Below are 25,900 nucleotides of genomic sequence, written 5' to 3' on the forward strand. Positions count from 1 at the left end.
CTATTGATCATCTTTTTATGCACTGTCCGTTTGCTCGTCAAGTTTGGTCCTCTATCCCCTATATAAACCCCTTTGTCTTGGCATACTACTTTTCTAGACTGGATTCATAAGATTAGTACTGATCCATCCTCAGTTGATGCTCTTTCTACTATGTTTTACATGACTTGGGCTATTTGGACTTGTAGAAATAAAATCATTTTCAGAAATCTACAACTTTCGCCGGTTGATTGTTTATTTCAAGCTTTCACACTCAGGCCTCAGCTCTAACTATGCCAAAGCCAATCCAAAATGCTCCCAGCCAAAGATCTCGAGATACTTTCATATTAAGTGGCAACCTCCTAATATGCACCAAGTTAAGTTAAACTTTGATGTTTCTGTCCGGAATCATGTGGCTTCTATTGGTTTTGTTATCCGTAATGAAGATGGACAACCTCTAGTGGAAGCTCATAGACAAATTGGTTGTGCTCCTATTCTTGTTGCGGAGGCTACAACACTACGGGAGGGCTTACACACAGCGGTCTTACATGGCTTTCCTAATGTTATTGTTGAGGGTGACTCAAAGATTGTTATGGACTGCGTCCGTGGTGCTTGCCAACTACCTTGGCAAATCCGAACACTAATTCAGGATGTCCAGATTCTCACGCGTCAGCTACAGTCGGTTATTTTCCGTCATATATATCGCGAAGCCAACTTTGCCGCTGATCAATTAGCATTGGCAGCTCAGAGGTCTTAGAATCCTTCTGTTTAGTTTTATTGTTTACCCCTTTCTGTGTCCCCAGCGTTCCATTTGATCAGCTAGGAGGGGGTGTTAGCAGAGGTTTTGTCCTTTAGTTGTTGTTTGTATTTTGTCATTAAAAAAAATCCCTAATTAAAGTATAATCGTTTAAGGTAGAATGTTGTTTGGACAAAGTTGGAACTTGGAAGCTAGGAAGGTTCCGTAGTGGTGCTTGATCAATCTTTCCAAATTAGTAGTAAGCACGAAATGACCCAGAAAATCCAAGTGACAGTGTGACACAAAACGTACGAATTATTATGGTCAATTTGTACTTTTGTAGCCAAGCTAGCTGGCTAGATTCTGGGTCAAAACCAATGACAATTGACGTACTAACAGAGCTCTAATTTCAACATATCACATTCATGTCCTCTACATATAAGGAAAAGTCATTATAGCTCAAGCGAAACTAACTATGAGCATGGTAAGTAAAGTTAAGAAAGTTAACAATAGATATCGAGGCTAATAGGTAATGCACATGGTAAATAAGGCTAACGCTGCTCATACTCACTCCCACGCAAACGAGACTAACAATGTAGTTGTTTAACGAGGCTAACAGTCTCCACGTCTAATGAAAATAACGGCACTCATGTTTACGCCTATGCAAACGAGACTAATGGTGCCTATGTAAGCGAGACTAAGCATTGCAATTGTTGTATGCTTCCTGTCCCTGATTTCCCACCCAAAACCTTGGGGACTATCTCCCAGGGTTGTTTCACCAAAATCACAATTTTTTTATGTTCTCTCTTAACATTTTTTTTATACACCATTGATCAGAAACTCAGACCCCGCCAGCCCTCCACTCTCAAATCACAGCTCCAATCCCACTCTTCCATCCTCTCCTTCGTTCCCGACATGCAACACCACCTCCACACCATCCTCATCTGCAACTTCATCGGTTTAGCAGACAACTTCGGCCTCTAGCCCAACTTCGATCAGAGGCAATTTTAGGCAGACAAAGATTAACAACTTCGGCCTCCACACCATCCTCACCTGCAGAAAATTCGAGCTGTTCTTATTCACCAGCTTCGCCACTCCGCTGCTACCCACCATTGTGCCTCGCCGATTAGTAGACAAAGAACTCGGAGCCTCCACCATCGAGAAATTGAGGCTCACGTTCTGCGTGTCCTGCGCGGCGGATATCGGCATCGTCAGAGAAAATGTTGTATGAACATAAATTTAGTTTGGGTTCCACGGTGGCAGCTAGTCGAGCTCGTTGATTGCGGCCTTGGCTTTCTTGATTAGCCAATCGACGACCTTGCTAGGCTGGTCGTATCCAAGCCGGTCTTGCATGTCGTAGAATTGAATGGCGGTGTGGGCGACGAGCCTGATGTTGTGGTCCCTGGGGTCTTTGGTGGTGCAAACCTTGCTGTGACGGTCCTTCCGGCCGGTGGCCCTTAGAATGTGGCCTTGAGCCTCCACGATTTCGCTAGCGGTGGAGGAAGAAGCAGTCCTTATCCCCAAACCCAATCGAGAAGCAGCGGAGGACGACGTTGTTGTGCGGTGGTGGAGGTTGTTGTGGTCAAGTCATTGGCGACGGCGGCGGGGATGAACTCGGAGTGAGCGGTGAAGCCTCAATGCACAATTTCAATTTGCTATAGGATTTGAAGTTGGGGGAACCAGAAACATCTGTGGTGCATGAAGGTGGATTCAGACGCAGCGGCGGTGTTTGATCGGCGATCGGCGGTGGGAATCGGACGAGCAAGATGATTTGAATCTTGAGGATTCAAATCAGGGGAAGAAGAAACCAGAAAAGAAGAAGAAGAAAGAAAGAAAGAAAGAAAGAAGAATAAAGAAAAAAAGAAAAGAAAAGAAAGAAAGAATTTGAGGGTAAATCAGTCCTTTTGTCTTCATTAAGTGACTCACGTGCATCGCACGTGCAAAATTGGGAAAAATTCACCAACGGTGTCTGGACACTTAGGGGACTTTCAGAATGATACCTGAACTTACAAAGTTATCAATGTGATACCTGGACTCATTTTTTCGTATCAATGTGATACCTACGGCCAATTTCCGTCACGGAGTCGTTACGGAAATTGGTCATAGGTACGACTTTGATACGGAAAAATGAGTCCAGGTATCACATTGATAACTTTGTAAGTTCAGGTATCATTCTGAAAGTCCCCTAAGTGTCCAGACACCGTTGGTGAATTTTTCCCTTTTTTTTTTTATTCTGGACGACAGTGTAACTCTCTACCCTACCCTGATGTCAGTGAGATTTGAACTCATGACTTCCACGGTGTTAGTTAGCGAACCAACAGGCCGCGGCTCATTGACTTCATCTATAAATCATGATTTTTAAATAATTCTAAAACTAATGGAACTCAAAAATCTCGATCCATTTTTATTTTATTTATAATTTTTCAAAGTTAGAAAAATAAATGTAAGTCGATATTTCGTGGTCCGTGACTTAGAATAACTCCTGAAAATCCTATTTAATCAATGAAGAGATTCTAGCATAGGAGAATTTTAATAAAAAAAGTTATTGACACTTGAGAACATAACCCTTATGCTAATTAATATGGTCATTCAAAAATCAGCTATAGGAAAACACCATTATTGTGCTCGATCTAAACTTCAAATGTTAAAAGAGCACACCTAATCACTCCATGCATATAGGTACGCTGCTAGGAAATAATGTTCCATATTAGGATCTTACTTAGAAGAATACAAGTCATAAAAGAATACAAATATAGATAACTTCTAGGTAGGTTGTGGTTCTATATTCAAAGTTTCAAACCCATGAATATATTGAAATACTAGAACACGTTCAACACATTACACTGTGCCATGAGTGTGACTTACTAATATACAAGTAGGTGGAATATGAAAGTACCAAACATACATTCTATTCCAACAACTGCTTTGCTTCAAAATTAATCATTCTAATCAATGAAACTAATTTATTAGCCAAGGTCACTCTCACATACTTTAGCACGCTTTATGTCACTCATTTGTTAGCAACATTGATGGATCAGATGGAATACTGCACATTGTTCCCATTAATCGCCTGGACATATAGAAATGGTTCCAATTGGAACATATGTGGTCCCCACTCCTTTAGTTCAGATATGCAATTTAGATATTAGAGGGTGGAAAACCTACTGAGTTGATGCCTATAATATTTGATCTTATAATAAGACATTTCTCTACGCATTATAGGTTGTGATTCTGAAACGTGCACGTTAATAAACTCTGGTATTGCTAATGCAAATATCTCTCTCTTTTGTAGAGAAAATTTTAAGAAATGGTGGTTCTAGTTGGACCTCTAAATTTGCTATTTAGACATCTCATACTTAGTACATCTCTAATTTACCTTTTAGAATACTTGAAAAGCTAAGTAGACCTCCTTATTTTTACCAAAATGCCCTTGAACATGTTGTATCTCGTTACTCTACTTTTTATCTCTATCTTCAACCACGAGAAGAAGAATGAATCAAAATCACATTATATTGCTCTCTTATGAGTAAGTCTCTTCTCCACAAAAATTAATCAGAGGGTTGGTTCTCAATCTTGATATGTTGTTGGAATCTCTTTGAATTTGCTAAAAGAAGGATTTCAAGGGTTTTGAGTTGGAAGATCAAGTAATAACTATATCATAATATTCAATTAATTTAGTTTAAGAAAATTCCAAATTAGATTATTTTGAATTTATTTTTGTATTAAGTGATGGGTCATGTATATAAATTATTATTTTTACTTAATTATTTTAGGTAAATTGTAAAACTATATAGGCAATATAAGAAAATTTTGAAACAAAAAATAATAATTTAATTGAATGTTATATTTGGTTGGAGGAGGTAAGAAGAGTATTTATTTATTTATTTTTTTCATTTATCTCTCTTTGTCCTTATTTGTCTTTTCATATAACTTGACAAAGTTTATTAATAATTGAAAAAAATTGATGGTCCAAATATCAAATTTGGAGGTCCAACTAGAATCACCATTTAAGAAATTAAGCGGTCTTTTTCCTAGCCTTCTTATTCCAAAATGATTGCACGAATAAAGTAGTGCTGTCATAACTACTGCAAGTGGCCTAGTGGTTCTTGCCTAGTTGGATGTGCTCCCCAACCTATGTTTGAACCCCGAAGTTATCAAAGTGGTCAGACACTGTGCTGCAATGCACAATTGGAGCAATTCACATGCGCCGAAGGGATTTATCTTGGGCCTAGGAAGCCTTTGGGTTCTCTTTGACAAAGTAAAAAAAAAAAAAAAAGTAGTGCTGTCATGGTTTCATCCTCAGATTCATCACTGAAATTGGAAGTGGTCATTAATTCTCTATGGCTATTTATAAAGACCAACCGGCCGGCAGCCATGAACCTTGTGATCATGCATGCCTAATGGATGATCCAAAATTGCATTTCTGCTATGATAATTGAGAGACCTTGTGTGAATATTTGTTCCATTAATAGATCAAATTGTTTCAGATATATCATTTAGTGGGTGAGAAGTTTTTGATCTACCACAGGACTCTTTGCGCACCACCCTTCGCATTTGCATGTTTAAGTCTGGATACAGTTTAGGCCATTAGCCATGGCTATATGACAATCTTTTTCGTCATAAAAAGTCGCGGGCAACGATTTCTTGTATGAACCATGAAGCTTTATAACATTATTTCTCATAAGACCTTCAGCTCTGACTATTGTGATTGGAATTCTCTACAATTTGGAGCATCAACATGATGAGAGAAAACAAATTAAAATTGAGTAAGGTCCAGACATTACTCCAAGAAATGAAGATGATTTCAATTATTATTTCCTTGCTAGAAAGGACAAATGACAATTTCACTATAATGACATGAGAATGATGAGATGGTAATACCATACAATCCATTCTGCTTGCTTAAAACTCTTTCCTTCATATTTTACAAGCAACTATACAGTAAAGGCACAATCGCAGCAGAAAAATGTTGCTGGGATTCTCAAGAAATGAGGAGGTGATGCTGTTTTGGAAGAACCAACCGCCAACACAATGAATCTGAACCAATAAAACCAGAACAATCTGCATTGCTTTGCTGATATGCATATATGAAGTTAAGTGTTGTCTTTCAGGCCTGGGTTGACAGTCACTTTTTTTTCTGATTTATCCAAAGGGGATGGAGATGGGAGTCTGACAGTTGAGAATTACTGTCTGACATATATAGCAAGCTTTAACCCCAGCAGGCCAGGACAATTTCCCGTTTGTTCCAGCAACCTTATAACTATCTCCACTATCAACGCCTTTATGACAAATAGCACCAAGCTGAAAACGCAGAGCTTAGCAGCAACCCAATGCATTTGAATCAATAAAGCCAGTAGAATCTGCATGTAATGGCTGATACACATATATGAAGTTTATATATCATTCTGGCCCTCATTAACAGTCGCATATCTCCATTTACCCCAGGGGGAATGGAGTTGGAAGTCAGGCAGTTGAGAATTACTCTTCAATGCTGGTACTGGACTCATGCTTCAACCCCAGGAGGTGAGGACTATATCATTATGCCCCTCATTATCAAAGATTTTGTGAAAGATAGCCCAAGTTGTCACTACAGGCTAACAACCTTTGATGTGCCTTTTCGCCTTTTAATCAACCCTTCCATCAAATTTATAAAAACATCTTTATTTAAAGTGATACCTTTCTGCTTCGACTCTAGCAAAATGTGGATTGCATCCTTGTATTTACCTTGCGTACACAACTGATTGATCTGGTCTGAATAAGCTAGTGTGGTTGAATCAGAATCTACTGAAGATTCACAGGTCACCCCATTTGGCCCCTTGTCTATTTTCAAGGACCAATCATGTAAGTTCCCCGTTTCACCCATTTTCAATATAAACTCCTCTGCTTCCTTAATCTCACCAGTATCAGTAAGTGCACTGAGAATGGCACTGTATGTATACCGGTCCGGAGATAATTTCTTTTCTATCATGTCAGCATAAAGACCAAAAACATCACCAAACCTCCTTTCTTTGCAAAGGCCGGATATCAATATGTTGTAAGTAACTGCATCAATGTCTTTTCCCTTAGAAATCCAGGTGTTAAAAAGCTTAAGAGCTTTTTCTAACATACCCTGACTGCATAGTCCAGAAAGAAGAATATTACATGTATACACATCCGGCTTGAACGATTTCTCAACCATTTTGTTGTGGAACTGAAATGCTTTCTCAACCAGACCCTCACGGCAATAGCCATGAATTATCGTGTTGTATGTAGTTTCATCAGGGATTAGATCCGTCGTTACAAGCTCATTCAACTTATCAAGTGCTTGATCGGTTTTCCCAGACTGGCACAGGCCTCCAATTATAGAGTTGTAGGTGACAATGCTAGGAAGGATCTGTTTCTCCTTCATCTCTTCCCAAAGCTCCAAAGCCTTGTCTGGATTTTCGTTCTTAAAGCATCCCATGATCAGAGTTCCATAGGTCACCTCATCAAGTATATAACCCCTCTCAACGGAAGTATGGAACAATGTAAATGCCTTGTCTAGCTTCTTCTGACTACAAAATGCATGAAGAATAGTATTGAGGGTAAAAGTGTTCATATCCAAACCTTTCCTAAACATCTCATCCATCACCCTATATGCTTCTTCCATTTTCCCTGCTTTGCAATACCCGTTGATCAAAGTATTGTAAGTGATAGAACAAGGAGCAAACCCCTCTTCCTTCATCTTCCTAATAGTATCTCTTGCTTCATCCATCTTCCCTTCCTTACAATACCACTTCACCATTATATTGTGAGTAACTTCATTTGCTCTCACTCCCCGTTCACGCATCTCCTCAAGCAACTCCAACGCCTTAGAATCATCGTTCCCCTCAAAACACTCGTTAATCAACGTATTATACGTGACAACATCCGGCACCAGCTTCAACTTCTCCATCTCATCCCTCAGCCTTATCGCCTCCTCCATCCTGCCCGCTCCACACAACCCACTAATCAACATATTATACGTCCAAACATCCGGCAACAAATTACCCTGTGTCATCAACTCCACCACCTGCACCGCCTCCCTCAACCACCCCAGCTTACAATACCCGAAAACCAAAATATTATACGTGTTCCTATTCGGCAACACCCCTCGTAACTTCATATCCGTCAACAACTCCCTCGCCTCACTCAACTTCCCCTTCTTACACAACCAATCCAAAATCGTATTATAGCTCACATTATCCGGCTGGCATCCAAACTCATTCATCTTGCTCAACAAATCGACGGCATCCCTAAACTTATTCTCCAAGCAATGCCCGTAAATCAAAATGTTAAAAGTGCCGGTATTAACAGTAACCCCTAGTCCAATGGCATCCCTAACTATATCTACACACATTGCAATGGAATGAGACGAGTCACACCTTACCAGAGCATTGAGCAGAGTGTTGCAGGTGAGGAGATTCGGCCGGTACCGGAGCTTCTTCATTTTCGAGAAGAGCTGGGCGGCGAGGTGGGGCTTTCCGACGTGGACATAGGCGCCGATGGAGGTGTCGAGGAGGGCCTTGCAGCGGCGCGGAACGGCGTCGTCCGGGTGGAGTATGAGGCGGTGGAGGGTGTTTTGGGAATCGGAGGAGATGAATTGGACGAGGAGGGTTTTGGCGTCGGCGAATTTGTTGTGGGAGAAGAGAGAGGGGAGGAGGGTGAGGAGGGGGCGAGGGGTTTGGGTGAGGAGGGGGATGTGGGCCTGGGCCCAGTGGAAGAAGGAGAGGAGAGTGGAGGGGTGGGAGGCTAGGGTTCTGGAGCGGAGGAGAGAGAGGAGGAGGGGCTCGGTTAGGTGGGGAATGTAGGGTTTAAGGGATTGGAGTTGTTGTGGGGTTTTGGTGGAGATTAAGAGGGTTGTGATGGTTTCCAGGATTTGGGGTTGCTCTCGAGGTGTTGGGTTGGTCATGGCAGAACTGAGAGACTGAGCAGAGTCTTTCAGAGGTTGAAGAAGAAGAAAGGGGGTTTAGGTTTTACTGAGGTGGGTGAAACGCTGCGTTTTGGTGTGTTTGGAGGTACACGGCGTCGTTTTGGTAAAACGGTTAGAGGCGGGTGGTTCCTATATATATATATAAGGGTGAATAGATTTTGACATTTTGTGTTTGTGGATGAAAGAAGAAGAGATGGAAATTTCCGGCGAGGAGTTGAGGACTGTGAACCTGAAGCCGATTGAAGCGACGCCGGAGGCGTTTGGGGAGTACGGTCAGGTTGTGGAGGCCTCGCCGGACGGCGACGAGTTTGGTCCTCGTGATGCTCAGCTAGACCTTAGCCGTGGAGTTCCCAGGTAAAAATAAATTAATGAAATTGAGCAATTCGGTACCTGGATTTTGATTTGTACTATGTTAGATTAAATTCCATGAAGTTTGCTAATTTTAAGTAGTATTGTTTGTCCTAGTTTACAGTCTGACAATATAACATGTTAGAATATCGGGACATGGTTTCAATTTTTCTACATGTCGTGCAGGTTCTACATTATGCACCTTGAAAATCGACCGCTGAAGTTTACCAACATTACTCATCACGCCAGCGTCACGCAGTGTCTTGGGGCCATTGGCGGCCATGTTTGGTATCTCGGAGTTGCTAAGCCTTCCATTGTGGAAGAGAAGGGCAACAATGTGGTGAAGTCTCGTTGTGCTTCTGGTCATTACTATGTGCCTCCTTCTGTCGAGGATGTTCGTGTTTTCAAGATTACAGGTCCCAAATTTCTCAAGCTTAACCGGGGGACATGGCATGCAGGGCCTTTGTTCAGGGCAGAGAGCATGGACTTCTACAATTTGGAGCTCAGCAATACCAACGTGAGCTTATGCCTATCCTTCACCTCTTTAAATCAAGTCTGGATTTAGAATGCATTTTGACACGACTGGATCTCATTGCAGGTGGTTGATCACACATTACATGACTTCGTGAAGGAAAATGGAGTTAAGTTTCTAATAGACGAGTAGCTGTAACTTTCCGGTTCTGGTTCAACTTCTGAACTTGTTTCCGATACTCTGTATCTTAAAGTAAATACTTGCTAGTGACTGCAATTGCTGAAGATGCAATGTGCTCAAAATGAAATTTCTTCCTTGCAATAATAATATCATGTAGTTACTTTCATTGATGTCTGAATTACCAAGTCGAGGAAAGCAGGGGCTTTGTAGACTGTTCTGGTACTCAAACCGGTGCGAAACCAGTTCATGAGTTCATCGTCTATCCTAGCATAAGTTTTAGGAATTCATAACCATCTATGAAAGACATAATACAGTTTGGAAGTTACTTCATATAAATTCTTATGAAATGGTACAGACAAAAAAGAATTGTCCCCTAGTTGAAGACAATAATATTACAGCATCAACAAACACCAGGAATTCAGCCGAAAAAATAATAATGAACACTATTGAAACAATGGTTCTACAGAGTCAAGTACATATAAGTACTCTGTTTCAACACATAATAACAGTAGCTTGGTGGATCTGTTAAGGTTGCAAGAGCTTGAACTTCCATCACGCAACTAATCACCTCCCATCATCTGCAAGGTGATCAAGTAATAAGATCCACAAACCAATGAGAATGTTGCTTAATTATATATCAGGAATCATTTATTTTCTTTCATGAATATAGTCTTCTGGATGAGTAATTCTATATTTTGTCTTCACCATTAAGAAATTTCTAAGCTGTTAAACCAAATTAGAGTTAATCAATAATCATGCACCAGATTTCAAGTATAGCTTAATAAGAAAAATGACTGCAGGAAAAGCATAAGCACCTTGAAGATTTCCCCAAACATTCCCATCCCTTGTAGAGGATTTCTGCGCCTTACTCCATAAAACTTCTCTGCAATTTCATCTAGCAACTGAACCATAACTTTTTTGTTAGAATACCCTCCTACTTGAACAGGCCAAATGGGCTAAAGGCCATTAGGCAATATATCACAAGGAATAACTTTTGGTTTTATCCAAGAATACAGGAGAAAACATGACCCAGTGAGTGAGACAATTCATATCAAAAGTGAAGAAGATGCCAAATGTTCTAACACGCAGCAGAATTACATACCTCGTGAAAACTAGGCTCTCTGTCTAAGGTTGATTTGAAATTCGATCTCAACATATTAAAAAGAGGAAAAGCATCTCTCAGCATCCTGCATTCAGAACAATATCCACAGCAAGTCAATCTACCATCCTCATGCCATAAAAAGCAAAAATACATGTTCCTTGTTATAATCTCATTAACCCGTAGTAACTTATTCTAGGTACTTAGGAATAGAAATCATTCTATAAAAAGGGGAAAAAGTTTGTCTAACTGACCAAAAGGGAAAAGAGAAAAGGGAAAAGGAAAAAGAGAACGTACGTTTCCAAAAGAAAATTAATGAACTGCATCAAATCGGATTTAGGAAATTCAAGCTGCTTAGCTTCTACTTGCTTTTTTATCTCATCCATGAGAGCATTGGCATCTCTCAGGTTACCTAAAGCCAAATACCTATAAGGACAAGACACGAATATTAGCATTACAGTGGATTAGCTGGAAAAGTATTATCTGTTCAATATTAAAACAAAACAAAACAAAACAAAACAAAGCTATATGAACATAAGAATATAGTAGGTAAATGCATATATTCATCAACGATCTCCCTCAAATTTGAGTGTACAAAAATGTTTCTTTCTCCAATGGGGATTGAGTGGTATCTGTTTGAGAAAACAAAATGAGAATAATCAACATAATCTTATTCATATTTTACATGCACTGGATACCTGCTTTAGTTTCCACATGAATACTAGCATCGTGAAGTTATCACGCCAGTGCAAGCATGACGATTCCAACTAAAGTATGTCTTTCTCCCTTTTGTGTTGTCGGTTAAGTAAGTTCACTAAACTACCATCAAAATTCTAAAGAGGAACTTTACATTTTTCACTCGAATCAATTATTAACTAAAAGTCAATTGGATCAAAGAGTAATTAAATGATTTAAATCCCAAAACGGCGTCTAACTTTTCACTGACTTAGATTTGTGAAGAAGGGCATCTCCCTCCTTTTCTTAAGCCTAAGTTTGAGGCTAAAAAAAGTTGACACTTTCAGAACCATATAGCATATAGGTACACAGTACACTTGCAAGTTATGGGAATCCATAATATGAAGTCAGTGCCCTAACCATGGAGTTCAGAATTGAAGCTACATTAAATATTTTACTCAAGTCAAAGATTTCAGGGCTCAAATGATTCAAATAGGTGTTCAATGATCCACAATAATATTGATGGGAACAGTAAATACATCATACACCACGTAAATTATACACATCTTACATTAAAATTGCCCTTGCAATGGCCACATCATCTTCCCCTGGATAGCACTGCATGGCAAAAGGTATGAACACCTTATAATCCATAAAAGAAGATTACCAAACAAAAAGACTGCACCAGACAGGATTAAGTTCAACAAACCAATAACTAAGTCTTGCTATAGTAAAGACGTATCTTAGGTTGAGTGTTTGACTATGATTACAATTAATGAAATTTTAAGAAATCCCAGATTTGTATCAGAAGACATTCCCACAAGTAAATTCACATTACAGAATACAATAAAAACTTAAAATATAATATTCATTTCTGTAACAGAATAACAGCAAAAGCATTCCATTTTTGAATCTTAATTTTAGTAATCTTTAGAACAGAGAACTTATGACAATGAGAGAAAAGATTGTAACTTTATATCTAGAAGACTACATCGCACGATGCTAATTATGGTTTGTTCACCTTATAGCATATCTCTTTTCTAAGAATTCGTGATATATAAAGTTAATAGGGAAGAAAGACTAACCTTGCCCATGAAATGTACTAAAGTAGAAGCAAATTCTTTTGGGTTGTTTCCTCTGACAAAATGTTGGGCAACTCTAACCATGTCCTGCAAAGCAGTCGAGCAGAATATTGGTGTTCACTGTGCAATCATAAAAGGAGCCAAGAGTACTCAAGGCATTAAAATGGGATCTTTTTTTCCATCTTCCTTGTTTAAAGTATCAATACACAGGAATAGAAGAATAGTTTATACAGCATGAAAAACCCATAATAAAGAAATAAAACCAACATATCTTTCAAAGTCCAAAAACTACTCCAAAATCTAGGCATGAAGACAATACTTAAAATGTATGCACTGACAAAATTGAGATACAAAAGAAGAGCACACACACACACACGAAAGAAAAAGAATTCCTATGTATATACATAAATATAACTTCTATTTATGTACTCAGCTGCTACCTACCACCTCAGGAGATTCAAAGTACATATAGTTAGCTAGCATAACATGTATTTCTGGAGCCCCACCCCTAGGTGCACCAAACTCCGCAGACCACCTGACACGAGAGAAGAACATCTTAACTCCACATAAACAGAACAAATTGATTTTAACCTTTACTCAAATCAGGAACAGGAAAAAAGGCACCAATGCCTCACTTGATAGCAGCTTTTAGGAATGATGAGCATCCTTCAACACATGTTTTTGCTGTCCCAAGTGTTTCAGAAAGTCGTTGCACGTCATCATCATCCCCCAACTGTTGTGGCACAGGTATCTTAGGAAACTGTTTATAAATTGTCCTGACACGAACTAACAAAATAAGTTTGTCACAATCCGGTGAAACATTTGAATCAACTAGAATTTCAATTTATCAGATTAGAATATCAATACAAATAGTGCCTACTAGAAGAAACAAGTGACCAGCCAAGAGAAAGTTAAAAGCATTTGCCATCACGACAAAAGGTTAGAAAAAGCCAATAGAGCATCGATCAAGCATTCAATTAACATCACAAGGTAACAACTGACCGAGGGTTTCATCGTCATAAGGGCATCTCGCTTTGACAAGTGTATCCACAAACAAAGCAGCTAACTCTGCCCCACATGTAACCTGAAATTTGTTTTCACACATACAGCATCAATACCTGGGATTTCTTTTCTTTCTGTGTATAATTCATATAAGAACTGTGACACTTCCAACAAAGGCGTAAAACTTAATCAGTATGCAGCTGGTCCTATAAGAAGAACTACAAGAGCGTAACCTGCCCATGTTTCAACTGGATGCATGCACCCGACTGAAGAATATCTAAAGCTTCAGTATACCTCTGAGCAGCTACATATCTGCGACAAAACAAGCATATACTATCAACGCGAATGCCTATCACAATGACCTCCAAAAAGCAAAAGAACAATAAATGGACTTCTCAACAGCCATGCTGAGAGTTCAGTCCAATACGCATAGTAGTTACCTTGCACTAATAGATTTGTACAGCTGCTGAGCTCCATAGTAGTTACCTTCCTCTACAACTTTCTCAAATTTCTCAATTTGCTGCACAATAAATCTCAATTAAATCTTTTCTCAATTGAATCTCAATGATCAAAGTCAGGCTACATTTTTGATTCGTTACATCAAAGTATAGGAAATCTAAAGGAATCAAATTCTTTTCTTTACAGTTGGTAGAACAAAAAAACAACTAAACAGCACGAAATTCCTCTAATTCAGAAACCAAAACACTAATCCTGATCAAAACATCCATCGCAAATCAAGAAATTCGGAGAATCAAAGATTCGATCTTTTTCATGAAATTGTGGAATCGAGTACTGAAAATTCGAACTCAGGTTTGATTTACCTCTTGGGCTGGAGGCAGTGTGCCTCTTTTGCCTCTCTCCTTCGACATGCTCTCGTTTTTTCTGGGAAATTTCACAGAGAGATTATTGTAGCTGAGCGCAGTAAATAATAGTTAAACTTGTATAACGAATTTTAGCGGCCCATACCCGTTTACCCGCCACCATTCGGGCGGGTCGGGTATTTAACTGTTTTTTAAGGAAGCTGTGACCCTGTTATCAGAGACCCAGATATAGCGAAGCACGCCCCGGAGGGTCAAATTGCCGCAACCGGAGTAGTCTCCGATCTTCAAATCGTCGCCGGCTGCTTCTACGGGTAAATTGGTTTCTGGGTTTTCGTTATTGAGCTTCCGTTTTGGAGGGTTTTACTGTCTGAGTGTGGTTTTGGTGTTGCATACGCCAGGTGTTTGTGAAAATTCCTGAGTGAAAAAGATGAGCTTGAGATGGTAGTTGGTAGTTGTTTTCATTAATGGTGGAAACTTGGGTGTTGTTTGCTGGGTTCAGTTGAGGTGATGAAACTTAGTTCATGATTCATTGTGCTTGAACTGTTGGATTCTAGACTCTAGTCAAGTTTCAATCTTGTTTCATTTGCACCCAGAACCCTTCTTTTCGAATTGAGCTCTTAATGTCTTATAGTAGCTGTATGCATCTGTTGGTTGTGTAATTTTGCTAATGGTTCTGCTTCTTCTGTTGTTTTTCTCCTCCTGTAGATTTGAGTAATGTTTTTGTTGATTTTTAACTTTTCGTATTGGCCTTTCTCAAAATTAGAGTCTGTGTTTTATGAATTGGTTTTCGTTTATCTGTTGTTACCGTGGAGTTTTCAAAATTGGCTTATGAGTATGCTAATTCATGATGAGAAACCCCTCAATTGATGATGCAGGGTGGAGAAATAGAAAAGGTTATATAAGCTAGAGAGTTGGTTGGAAATGAGTGCCGAAGCTTTGCAAGTTGCTAAGGCGTACCGCCACCTTCTCAAAGCTGTCAAGAACCACGTTGCCAAAGAAGACACTAAGCGGCATTTCAGAGATTATGTAACTGAAGAATTTAGGAACAACGGCAAACTGTCAGATCCCTCTTCCATCCGGCAGAAGATTAAGCTCGCCCGTGATTACACTTATCTTCTCAACAGTGTGCACCATCACAAGGTATTGCTTTTATTCATTGCGATAGAGTAAACTGTGATGTTTCTTTATATTAGGTTGGTTGGTTGGTTGCTCCCATGTAGTGTAACAGATACTGAAGTGTTTTCTTTTCAATAAATCAAATTTTAATCTTTTCATTACCAGTATTCTATTTACTCAAAATACAGGAATATGATCTGGGTTTTCAGTTACAGGCATGGAGAATTTAAATCCTCTATTTACATAAAACAATGGTAAATCTAATGAAAACGGTTGGCTACATTTGTGATGGTACAAATTAGTTTTCTCAGGAATCTTATCTATGCTGAGTAACAGTGTGCCAGCGTTTGTCAACTGTGTGACTACTTACTAGCATCTAGTTGTTTCTTTTCCATTAACTTTTGCTATCTAAGAGATTATACATCTACATCAGAAAGTTCTCTTTATCTTCATCAAGCCTCTAATTCTGCAAATGTGTGCAGGACCTATTGTTCTCTTACAACATAGCCATAGACAGATCAGCTGAAATGAAAAGAGTACTTGGAAAGTCGGCTGCAAGTGTTGGTCTTCAACTTCCAGAGGTTTACCAGCCTTGATATTTGGCTAGGTATGCTCTGTTCCATTCTATTTTGGCAGAAAAATATGCCTCCACCCAACTATGTACGCTGGGGAACGAAGTTCTATTCATGAACTAGTGTTGTTTGCTGCCAACAACTGCAAGGAACAATCTTTTTGAGTGCTTATCTATTCTGACAAAAATAAGCTCTTTCTCAGCAATTGAATTGATAGTCTGTACTGCTTTTCCAGAAAATGATAGAGGTCCTTCAATTTAAAATCTGTGTGTTAAAATCTCTGTGTTTTTTTTCGACTGCACTATAGATTATGAAATTTGATAAAATAAAAAATAAAAAAAATTTAAAGCAATTCAGATGTTATAAACAAAGTCAGCTTCACCACATAAACAAGCAAATAGGGAGGCACCCTTGTACTTAAAATTTTGGTATATCCAGGAATTATGCAATCTCAAAGCTGTGAAAACATTTTACCAAAAAATGAAAAGAAAAGCTAAGAAAACATAAGCACGACCAATCCCATCACAGCAGAAGCTCTTCCCTTTCAGTAGATAGGCATGCTCCATATTATACAAAACCAAACTCCAGTAAAAGTTATGTACGCAACATTACCCTGAATGCCCAGAAGCCTCTAGTCCAGCCCCGACACATTTCAAAAGAATCAGATATAATGTAGCTGAGAATGAGGACAACTAGGTCAGCGATACACCACAGTTCATCGATGTATGGTTGAACACATCATCTGACTCCTCAAGCTGCATGACCAACTATGTTTACAGCAGACATCAAAAAGTTACTGAAAAGAGAAGCTCACTGGCTTTGCCTTTCGCAATTCCCAGGCAACAGGAATTTATACTTGTCTGCATTCTCCAATAGACATGCTGGGAGATGAACAGCTGAGTAGGAATGAGGAATAGGGCCCATTTTGCCAATGATTTCCATGAATGTGTACTCTTCTGGAAGCATGTCAAACAAATCGTCTCCCTTGCAGATTACATCCTGAACTCTTTTAGGGTTTAGATACTTGTTAAATCTGATACGATCATTGTGACTGTATGCCTTCATCTTAAATATGAACTCACTGATTCTGCGAAAACAAAAGCTGCAATGCCACCCTGCATCTGCCAGGATATCATCTGTCTGGCGAAAGTGAGCATATTTGGTCACATTCTCTTGATACCTGTGTACTGAGGCCCTCCAACTGTTGTTGTCCACAAGAAACTCAAACGAATAAAGATAGTTCTTCAGCCGAAGATGAAGAACTTGAGGAATATCATCACACCACCTCAGGAGATTGATAGTGTGTCTGCTTGGGATCTCATCAACATCAGACATTATCAACAAGTCATCGTCGGTAATACCAGCTTTTTCTTGGAGGAGAAAGTCCAATACTCTTCGCTGATATGCCTCCTCCACAAATGGGTTTTCTCCTTTCTTGGATGTTCTTCCAACCCTCCCATAAACCAACCGGGGTTCAACAAAGTCGAACTGATCCCGGTTTCTTGCAAAATACAATGGCTTGATAATTCCAGAAAATGTTGAATTTGACTCCAGGAGAACAAATTTAGTTACGTAAGGATACAGTTCTTTCCATCGTATTGTAAGGATGTCTATCTCATTATTGAACAACACAGCATCATATACACGCCTAGGGTACTCGCGGATGCCCCAACCGTGAAGTCTGCAGAGGTGAGACATGGACGCATTCTCGTGATAATAGTGTGGGATATCATGGAAAGGTTTGGGTGCTGATTCCCATAATGGTCGCAACAAGTATGAAACCTTCTGTCCATGCGCATATATGCCAAAAATGCAGGTTGGAATGAGGATAATGAGAATTATGAGAGCTCTTATATCAAACCCACCGAGAATGCAGCCAGCTCTTGACGTGCTTAATAGTCTACCTGATTCATCAGCGCAGTAATCGTCAGTCTTCTTAGAATTCTTAGAGCAGTAAGGACCTCCTCTTTCACCCATCATCGATCCACCAAAATGCTCAACGTCCCAAACCAGATTCCGGCACGCAGCAGATTCAGTTCTCCCGAGGTCTCTCCAAAGACTGAAACTGCTCTCTGAGGCCCCCCTTTAGTAAGCGCCTAAAGCTGAATCCTTTTCTCTCTGTGAAATGGAGAGACATCAGAGACAAGTTCGAAACCTTTTGGGTTTGGGTTTCCCGAACCCAAAAATAAATTAATCCGGAAGAGAATAAGATAAGGAGCGTTAAGGAAAAGAGGCAGAAGCTCTGTGATCAAAGACAACATACTTAACCATTCTCAGAGCAACGAAATACCAATCTTTGAGATTTATAAACCTTAATTACCTAAGAAGTTAGACTCTTAAAACTTGCGATATATAAAAAAGAGAGAAAACTTCAGCTACCATCCCCAAACTATGCTGCCAAGGCCAATTTGATACCCGAACTCTCAAAAGTATCAATGTGATATCCAAAGTCGTATTTTGACATTAACGTGATACTTCAGTCAAAAATCTTTAACGGCTCCGTTTGTTTGCTGACGTGGCAAGCACGTGGCCCCCCAAAAAAAGTGCAATGACCGATTTACCCTTTTTTTTTGTTAATTCATTTTTTTTTCTTTTCATTTCTTTTTCTTCTTCTTCTTCTTCTTCTTCTTCTTCTGGGATTTTGTTCTAGCCAAACCCCTGCAACCTCAGCCGCAACCTCCGTTCATCAAACCCCCGTCTTCGCCGGACACCAATTCACTTCCAGTTGAAACTAATTTTGTTCATCCATTGATACTTCGATAGATTAGTGAGCGGGAACTACGAATTCCATGTTCTTCTTCTTAACTTATGAACCCACAGGACAAGTACTCAACTACATTGAAGCCAAAACTTCGTAATCCAGAGGCTAGAGACCTAAACTACCAAGTCCCCCAATCCGGCCCATCTCAGACCCAAATTGACTAATACCGCGTTAATTTCCCGGACAATTCCGACCTGCCCATCCCGTAGTTCCTCGCCGCTGATTTTGTTCCTAGCTGCCCTCTGCCCATTGGTATTGTCCCGTCACCGACTCCATTGTCCATCACATTAAGCAAAACCATCAAACAAAACTACGCCTACAGAGCCATAATTACCTCTCTTAGACCCCCAATTCAAAATTCAAAGTCACCTCCTTTATAAATACCCCATCTTCTTCTTACTCCCACCAAAACAAAACAGATCGCAGAACCCAGAAAGATTTACCTTTTTTCATTTTCGTGGGTTCCAATCAGATAAAGGGTTTTCGGAGATTTGATGGTGGGGGAGAAGAGTAAAGGAAAGCGATGGGGTTGGGTGGTGGGAGCTGTGATCGCACTGTACCCAATCTACGCCTACAGTGTATAGATCGGGTTAGTAACAACAGCAGCAGCAACCGGCGCCGGCTTGTCGTCTTCCTCCTCCACCTCTTCATTCTCCCCTCTCAAAATCGCATCTTTCATATTGTCCGCCGCCGTTTTGAATTCAAACATGAGCTTCTCTCACCGCCTCGATCCCCTCCTCTTCGCTGTCGCCGGCGCTCTCGATCCTCCGCCTGTCAAACTGCCCCTCCAATTCCCCTCCCCTCCTTACCCTTCTCCCCACCGCCTCGATCCCCTCTTCTTTGCTGTCAACGGCGCTGCCGCTTCGCCATCGGAATCCACTTTCATGCACCGCAGGTGCTTCTGGTTCGATCTGCCTTTTTGTGATAGAAAGGAGAGAGGAGTAGATTGGGAAAGGAAGAGAGAGAGAGAGAGAGAGCGATTGATCCCAGAAGAAGAAGAAGGAGAAAAAGAAATGAAAAGAAAAAAAATGAATTAACAAAAAAAAAAGGGTAAATCGGTCATTGCACTTTTTTTGGGGGGCCACGTGCTTGCCACGTCAGCAAACAAACGGAGCCGTTAGAGATTTTTGACGGAAGTATCACGTTGATGTCAAAATACGACTTTGGGTATCACATTGATACTTTTGAGAGTTCAGGTATCAAATTGGCCTTGGCAGCATAGTTTGGGGACGGTAGCTGAAGTTTTCTCTAAAAAAGATGAAAAGCAAACTCGTTCCCCTGCAAACCCTTAATTACCAGTCTACAGCATCTGTAGACTGTAAATTATAATAAACTTTTGTCATGGTGTGAGAAATTCCCCCATTCTATTTTGGTCTTGGATCAAATTGTATACAAATGAAACCCCAATTGCATGGCTTTAATCTCACACGTGTCAATCTCTCACCCCACGTGGCACCCAAGATTACTACCACCTATGCCCAACTGATTTTGGATTTTCACTTATATAATAACCACTGAACTAATCTAACTCGGTTCCACTATCCAAATCTTCCAGCATAAAGTCCTCCCCCAAATTCAGAAGCTATCGTCATGGGTTCAGAAACTTTCCTAGAAGTGATCTTGGCCATACTTCTTCCACCTGTTGGGGTCTTCCTTCGTTATGGCTGTGGAGTAAGTATTCTTTTCCCCTCTATACCCAAATCCCATTTGATTATTTTGGTTTGAAAATTTAATTGACCGGTTATTGGATTGTGGAAAAATGCAGGTAGAGTTCTTGATATGTTTGTTGCTGACAATATTGGGATATATACCAGGGATTATATATGCAATATATGTACTAGTGGGATAGTTTGTGACAAGGTTTTGAGTTTTGAAAGAATAATGGCAACAACATTGTGGGTTTGTCCAGTTTGGTGATTTTCATTATTGTGGTTTGTAATCTGGGATCTTAGCTCGTTTTCCTTGTAAATGGTCATGTGTTTTGTTATGTTTTCTATCAGAATTGTTGTGGCATACAGAAACTGATTGAATGTGTGTTAAGGTTTGTTTGGAAATATGGTATAATATGTGAGCTGCTTGTTTGGATTGGCATCAGGAGAGATTAAAATTGTGTAGTCATACTTAATTGATTGCTTTAACTTGTTGGATTTGGTGCGATTCCTCATATTGATAGAGGAATTATGTTGTGACCGATTATAAGCTGGATAGTTGAGATGGTGGTTTGCATCAATACCATTATCAGATGTTTCAAAGCCTTAATTAAAATGAATCCTCATTCATATATTTTACCATTATATTCAACAAGTTATTAAGTCACCTAGACTCAATAAAGAGTTTAACAAAGGTTATGAGTTCGAATAAACATTAAAACACTTACAATCAAGATATTATATGTTAAACTAATTGATGCAACTTGTTTTATCTAGAAAGATAAATAGATAATGTTGGTGATTTTTATTCTGTCTGTCAAACTATCACTAAAGGAAAAATGATTATTCACGACACGTGATTTACGGCGCACATTTAATGCGTGCCTTAAATGAGTATCATTTAAGGCGTGCATTAAATACACGCCGTAAAACTCTCATTTTTAGAACAAAATTTAGGGCGTGCGTTGAAAGCACGCCGTGTTTTGGCAGTAAAAAAGCGCTAGAAAATTTGTTAATTATCTCTCCCTCTCATATCAGAGGTTTAAACCCCGCTCTCCCTTATCTGATCTCTCTCTCTCTCTCGTCCGATAAGGGACGAGAACCATCAATTTCTTCTTCTCCCAAAAGCCTTGAGAGCCGGGCCTTCCTTTGTCTCATTTCTCCTCCCAAGCACCGCCGCGATGACGTCGACCAAGACGGAAGACGCCGTACGACGTCTCACCGCCATCACCGATTACCGCAAGAGCTCGAATCACGAGTCCGCCGAGATCAGATTCGTACTCCTAATCCTCCTTATTCATGTTGGATTCTGCATCCGCAACCGGAGAGCGTTTCTCTCGTCGTCGGTGAACCAGCTCACAAGCAATTCGCCGTCGGTGCTTTGATTTAGGTTTTCTGATCTTTCTGTTGAATTTGATTTTGTATTTGGATTTTGCATCTTCGAACCTTGAAATTTCCTTATTCATTTTCGATTAAATTGATTTCTGCTCTCTCTCTCTCAGAGCTTCATCTGCACCTGAAGAACTGAGATCTTATCATCAATGATTCAGCTCTGAAGCACCATACAAATTCAAAGGTACACCTCTATCTTATTTTATCATGATCGAAATTTGCTTATTTGAAATTTCTGTGAGGCCATTGATGTTGCTATTGATATCTTTGTTGGTTGCTTAGCTAGAGTCTGTGTTAAGAGTTTGTCTGAATTATTGTTACTCTCAGTCTAGAATCGTTTTCTTTTTCAATATGAATTTTGAGATAGATCGATGCAATTTTTTCTCTTGAAATGATTGTTTTTGTGGAAGTGGGTGTTTATCGCACACCAGGTGTTCGATTAAATTCCCCTTAAGCTCTGTTTGGGGTTTCAGAATGGAATTATCAATTGAAAGACTTGTGCTTAGCTGCTTTTTTCAGAGATTATAATATTTGTGATTTGGAGTAAATAAGAAACTTTAAAATGGCTTCTTATATTTATAAGTAAAAGGTTTCATTCATAACTTTGTCAGTTGTGCTAGACTTTTAATTGGCAGCCTATTTCTTGACATCAAGATGAAATTTCCTCAAAATAGGAAGACTAATTTAGGAAACTCAGTATGCAGACCTTTTGGTAAATGTTAACAAAGGTTCCTCCAGTAGAGAGGTCACATAGATTTAAGGAGCAAATGATGAGATGCAATAGAATATATAAGTATCAATGCCATATGCAGCTTTTGCTGTCACTCATTAAGGAAAACAGATACGTGGACACAAGGAGTAGGTCTTTGACAACAAACAATAGGTCTTAGAAATTCTTGTTTATTTACTTTTAAATCAGATTTTTTTTTCTGTCCCTTGCTCTGGACATAATACAGTGCTAAAATGGAACTTATTTTGGAACTAACCTTTTTTCTCCTGCATTAGTGATCTGCTTTCAGCATCTGAAATGAAGAGTATTTCCTTTTCAATTTGTAAAATCAATCTTGTATGCATCTGACCACTATTGGTTCTTCCTCTTCAGTGAACAAATTTCCTAAATCCTGACAACATCAAAGGCTTATCAGCTGTCTCAATGTTGCTTGCAATGATAGGTTGTTAGCAGCGACAGCTGGTTTGTTTTTATGGATAGGTTGTTTTTTTTGTCCCAGTACCGTACTACTATCCATTTTTATGCTCCACTCCCCCCAGTATTCATGGACAGTGTGCCATTATCATGTTTGATGTCACTGCTCGTTTGACATACAAGAATGTCCCGACATGGCACCGTGACCTATGCAGGTTTGTGTTGGGTTTTATTCCATATTGCTACTGATGTCAGTCCCTATTTATTCTTAATGGTCTTCTAGCTAATTGGCTTTCTTTGTTGCTTCCAGGGTATGCGAGAACATTCCGATTGTTTTGTGCGGAAACAAGGTGGATGTAAAGAATAGGCAGGTGAAAGCACAGGAGGTTACCTTTCATAGGAAGAAAAATCTCCAGTACTATGAAATCTCTGCCAAGAGCAATTACAACTTTGAGAAACCTTTCTTGTACCTTGCCAGAAAGCTTGCAGGGTAATTTCTATAAGCCTTTTAATTCAGTACATTTACCACTCTTCACTTTTGGTTTATATTATCCTCTGTTGGCTCTGTTAACTTTGTTATGCAAAGGTGTGAAATTTTGATGGTCTTTGTTGTTCTCTCTACAGAAATAGAAGAGACTTGATTGATGTTTTTTTTTTCCCAAGCTATTTGAGCTCTTTAAAGCAAATCTGATCAATTAGATGTTTCTAATTGCAGACTGACGTGTTCTTAGCACCACAGATTGCTATAGCTACAGCAAGGTTCAATATAAACATGGTAAACTCTATTCCATATCTATATTCTTTTCCTTGGTGTTAATTTGCTTAACATAGTTCCCAAAGGTTTCATGATAGCAAATATGTATATTTTCTATTGATAAAGTGATTTGATTTCATACATTGGGCACACTTTCTGTAATTCATGAAGTTACTAGCTTTCTTAGTGATCTATTTTCTTAGTATTACACACATAAGTTCTTGTACATATCATGATAAACATATACCTACAATGTTAGAAGGCTTTGATTCAATTTTTACTGGTTCACTATGCAGTGGGGTAAGAGGCTTCCATGGCAATGCCACAAAGGCCTCCCGGTGCAGCAACATCTCTTTGCATTCTTGTATAGATGATTACATTGGAAGGATAGGAAGGTATACTATTTCACCTTTCAATGTAGTTACTGTACTAAGGAAAATGAAAAGTAGTTTTCTTTGCTTGTTCATTAGTCCATTTGAGAATTTAAGCTTACATGGTTTCTGTTTGGTGTCTAGGCATTAGTTGTATCCTTAAACTCTGATGAACTCTACTTAGAAGTTTTGACACTTACCAATAGCACTTGTTGGTTCTGTAAATTCTAGGAATTTATCTTCATTCTAGGATGTATGTGTTGATAACTTAGCAGACTTATGACCATCTATTTATTAATGTCTTATTCAATATTGTCCAGTTCCAACTTCAATGGGGACACAAGAGGCATCTGTAAGTGTTGAAATTTATCATGAAGATCCAAAGTGAAGCTGGTCTCTTAAGAAACAAGATGTCTTTCAAGTGGAATGTGCTGTGTTGAGGCAATCCACCCTTATGTACTTTAGGTTTATTTTTTTTATTGGTTTTGCTATAAGCTTCATTTGTGATTGCTTCACAACATTTGTTTGTATACTACTCAACTTTTTATACAAGTGAAGGTTCTTTGCAACAAGCAAAGAATTAGACAGATTTGTTACTCTTTTTATTTATAAAACTTTTGGGTGATATTGGAACAATAGAGAATTGATTTTTTTTATTTAAAAAAAATTAAATTTACGGCGTGCAAAGTATGCCTTAAACTAAATTTTACGGCGTGCAAAGCATGCCTTAAAGCAAAATTTACGGCGTGCTTTTTGGTTATTTACGGCGTGCAAAGCAAATTTTACTGCATGTTTTTGAGTCATTTACGGCGTGCAAAGCAAATTCTACAGCGTGCTTTTGGATCATTTACGGCGTGCATTATGCATGCCGTAAAAAAGTTAAAAAATTTTTTTTTTACGACGCGGTCTATAAGAGCGCACTTTTGCACGGATTTGCACGTCGTAAATTTTCATTTACGGCGTTTTTAGCACGTCGTAAATGACTCGTTTTCCTGTAGTGTATAATGTACATGTTTAGATGATAATAGATTCCCCATCTTAACCAACAGTGATTTTGATCTTACCTCTACCTAATCATTCCAAATCCTTTCATCTGAATATATTTTGAGCCTAAAATTGTGTTGATAACATATCTGTTATGAACTACCGCTATTCCATCTACAGTCACAAACATAATCATTCCAACTCCTCTCATCTCAAGTCACAAACATAATCATTCTAACTCCTCTCATCTCCTTTTCAAAAAAAAACTCCTCTCATCTCAATATATTGACCTCCCGCTATTCCATCTACAGTCAGAAAAGAAGGGCCTCTTTATCTCAACCTGTCATAGTCTCAAAACTCCCAAAGGTTTATAAGAGAACTTCATGCATTTTGAGTTGCTATGTCATGTGACCCTGTATTTCCTTTGGCGTTGTGGCTTTACCAATGAGCCAGTAAATTATGCCTCTGTTAGCACTCACATTTGTTTTGCTCCAATTTTTCTACTAGCCAAAACATAACCTTTCCATTGCCAGAATTTGGTTGTTTGCTGAGCTGTCCTCCTTAACCCTAGATATATACACTAGCAAATTCATAAGTCCCCAAAACGTAGAAATGAGATTCTAGACCTTTACAGTAATAAGCCAAATAAATGTAGTTTTAGGTTTAAAACTTTGATGCAGTGGAATTGATGAGCAGCGTAACTCTGTTATCAGAAAATATGCAATCATTCAGCTGATGAAAAATGAAAAGAAGATTGCTGATTTTTTTTATGGTTGCTTAAACTACATTGAGGTTTCCTTATAGTGGCGAAATAAAAAGACAACACTTACCTGCCT

At 39.1% G+C, this 25,900-nt stretch overlaps 6 protein-coding genes and 2 long non-coding RNA genes across 8 annotated transcripts; 5 read left to right on the forward strand and 3 right to left on the reverse strand.

The window, feature by feature from the left end:
- Positions 1 to 5,500: 5,500 nt before the first annotated feature.
- On the reverse strand, positions 5,501 to 8,751 carry LOC133714046 (pentatricopeptide repeat-containing protein At2g16880). The gene has a single exon (XM_062140055.1). The coding sequence runs from the start codon at positions 8,619 to 8,621 to the stop codon at positions 6,300 to 6,302; it is 2,322 nt and encodes a 773-aa protein (XP_061996039.1). The 5' UTR covers positions 8,622 to 8,751; the 3' UTR covers positions 5,501 to 6,299.
- Positions 8,752 to 8,801: 50 nt separating this feature from the next.
- LOC133714048 (uncharacterized) lies at positions 8,802 to 9,808 on the forward strand. Its single transcript, XM_062140057.1, has 3 exons — positions 8,802 to 8,996; positions 9,177 to 9,507; positions 9,589 to 9,808. The coding sequence occupies exons 1-3, from the start codon at positions 8,821 to 8,823 to the stop codon at positions 9,652 to 9,654; spliced, it is 573 nt and encodes a 190-aa protein (XP_061996041.1). The 5' UTR covers positions 8,802 to 8,820; the 3' UTR covers positions 9,655 to 9,808.
- A 145-nt stretch (positions 9,809 to 9,953) lies between these two features.
- Positions 9,954 to 14,474, reverse strand: LOC133714047 (protein GET4). The gene is made up of 12 exons (XM_062140056.1): positions 14,322 to 14,474; positions 13,941 to 14,020; positions 13,734 to 13,812; positions 13,501 to 13,582; positions 13,134 to 13,284; positions 12,943 to 13,033; positions 12,502 to 12,585; positions 11,988 to 12,034; positions 11,039 to 11,167; positions 10,745 to 10,829; positions 10,458 to 10,544; positions 9,954 to 10,220 (listed from the first exon to the last, which is right to left on the reverse strand). Exons 1-12 carry the CDS (start codon positions 14,367 to 14,369, stop codon positions 10,203 to 10,205), a joined length of 981 nt encoding a protein of 326 aa, XP_061996040.1. The 5' UTR covers positions 14,370 to 14,474; the 3' UTR covers positions 9,954 to 10,202.
- Positions 14,475 to 14,483: 9 nt separating this feature from the next.
- LOC133714050 (uncharacterized) lies at positions 14,484 to 16,286 on the forward strand. Its single transcript, XM_062140058.1, has 3 exons — positions 14,484 to 14,632; positions 15,197 to 15,461; positions 15,920 to 16,286. The coding sequence occupies exons 2-3, from the start codon at positions 15,243 to 15,245 to the stop codon at positions 16,031 to 16,033; spliced, it is 333 nt and encodes a 110-aa protein (XP_061996042.1). The 5' UTR covers positions 14,484 to 14,632; positions 15,197 to 15,242; the 3' UTR covers positions 16,034 to 16,286.
- A 248-nt stretch (positions 16,287 to 16,534) lies between these two features.
- LOC133713405 (uncharacterized) lies at positions 16,535 to 18,250 on the reverse strand. Its single transcript, XM_062139413.1, has one exon. It carries the CDS (start codon positions 17,987 to 17,989, stop codon positions 16,820 to 16,822), a length of 1,170 nt encoding a protein of 389 aa, XP_061995397.1. The 5' UTR covers positions 17,990 to 18,250; the 3' UTR covers positions 16,535 to 16,819.
- A 2,048-nt stretch (positions 18,251 to 20,298) lies between these two features.
- On the forward strand, positions 20,299 to 20,877 carry LOC133718707 (salt stress-induced hydrophobic peptide ESI3). The gene is made up of 2 exons (XM_062145575.1): positions 20,299 to 20,441; positions 20,536 to 20,877. Exons 1-2 carry the CDS (start codon positions 20,361 to 20,363, stop codon positions 20,617 to 20,619), a joined length of 165 nt encoding a protein of 54 aa, XP_062001559.1. The 5' UTR covers positions 20,299 to 20,360; the 3' UTR covers positions 20,620 to 20,877.
- A 566-nt stretch (positions 20,878 to 21,443) lies between these two features.
- LOC133718245 (uncharacterized) lies at positions 21,444 to 23,103 on the forward strand. Its single transcript, XR_009850174.1, has 3 exons — positions 21,444 to 21,809; positions 21,922 to 21,995; positions 22,914 to 23,103. It is a non-coding gene; the product is annotated as an uncharacterized LOC133718245 (long non-coding RNA).
- A 580-nt stretch (positions 23,104 to 23,683) lies between these two features.
- LOC133718246 (uncharacterized) lies at positions 23,684 to 24,669 on the forward strand. Its single transcript, XR_009850175.1, has 3 exons — positions 23,684 to 23,730; positions 24,006 to 24,104; positions 24,401 to 24,669. It is a non-coding gene; the product is annotated as an uncharacterized LOC133718246 (long non-coding RNA).
- The last annotated feature ends 1,231 nt before the right edge of the window (positions 24,670 to 25,900 follow it).

This window comes from Rosa rugosa, chromosome 6 (assembly GCF_958449725.1).
Source record: "Rosa rugosa chromosome 6, drRosRugo1.1, whole genome shotgun sequence".
Classification (NCBI taxonomy): Eukaryota; Viridiplantae; Streptophyta; class Magnoliopsida; order Rosales; family Rosaceae; genus Rosa; species Rosa rugosa.

Excerpts from the sequence above, each read along its gene's own strand:
- LOC133714046 (XM_062140055.1), bottom strand. The coding sequence starts at position 8,621 with ATGACCAACCCAACACCTCGAGAGCAACCCCAAATCCTGGAAACCATC.
- LOC133714048 (XM_062140057.1), top strand. The coding sequence starts at position 8,821 with ATGAAAGAAGAAGAGATGGAAATTTCCGGCGAGGAGTTGAGGACTGTG. Across the intron at positions 8,997-9,176 it reads CTTAGCCGTGGAGTTCCCAG|GTTCTACATTATGCACCTTG; the intron begins GTAAAAATAAAT and ends CATGTCGTGCAG. Across the intron at positions 9,508-9,588 it reads TGGAGCTCAGCAATACCAAC|GTGGTTGATCACACATTACA; the intron begins GTGAGCTTATGC and ends ATCTCATTGCAG.
- LOC133714050 (XM_062140058.1), top strand. The coding sequence starts at position 15,243 with ATGAGTGCCGAAGCTTTGCAAGTTGCTAAGGCGTACCGCCACCTTCTC. Across the intron at positions 15,462-15,919 it reads ACAGTGTGCACCATCACAAG|GACCTATTGTTCTCTTACAA; the intron begins GTATTGCTTTTA and ends AAATGTGTGCAG.
- LOC133714047 (XM_062140056.1), bottom strand. The coding sequence starts at position 14,369 with ATGTCGAAGGAGAGAGGCAAAAGAGGCACACTGCCTCCAGCCCAAGAG. Across the intron at positions 13,285-13,500 it reads TTATGACGATGAAACCCTCG|TTCGTGTCAGGACAATTTAT; the intron begins GTCAGTTGTTAC and ends TTATTTTGTTAG. Across the intron at positions 10,545-10,744 it reads GAGAGCCTAGTTTTCACGAG|TTGCTAGATGAAATTGCAGA; the intron begins GTATGTAATTCT and ends GTTATGGTTCAG.
- LOC133718707 (XM_062145575.1), top strand. The coding sequence starts at position 20,361 with ATGGGTTCAGAAACTTTCCTAGAAGTGATCTTGGCCATACTTCTTCCA. Across the intron at positions 20,442-20,535 it reads TCCTTCGTTATGGCTGTGGA|GTAGAGTTCTTGATATGTTT; the intron begins GTAAGTATTCTT and ends GGAAAAATGCAG.
- LOC133713405 (XM_062139413.1), bottom strand. The coding sequence starts at position 17,989 with ATGATGGGTGAAAGAGGAGGTCCTTACTGCTCTAAGAATTCTAAGAAG.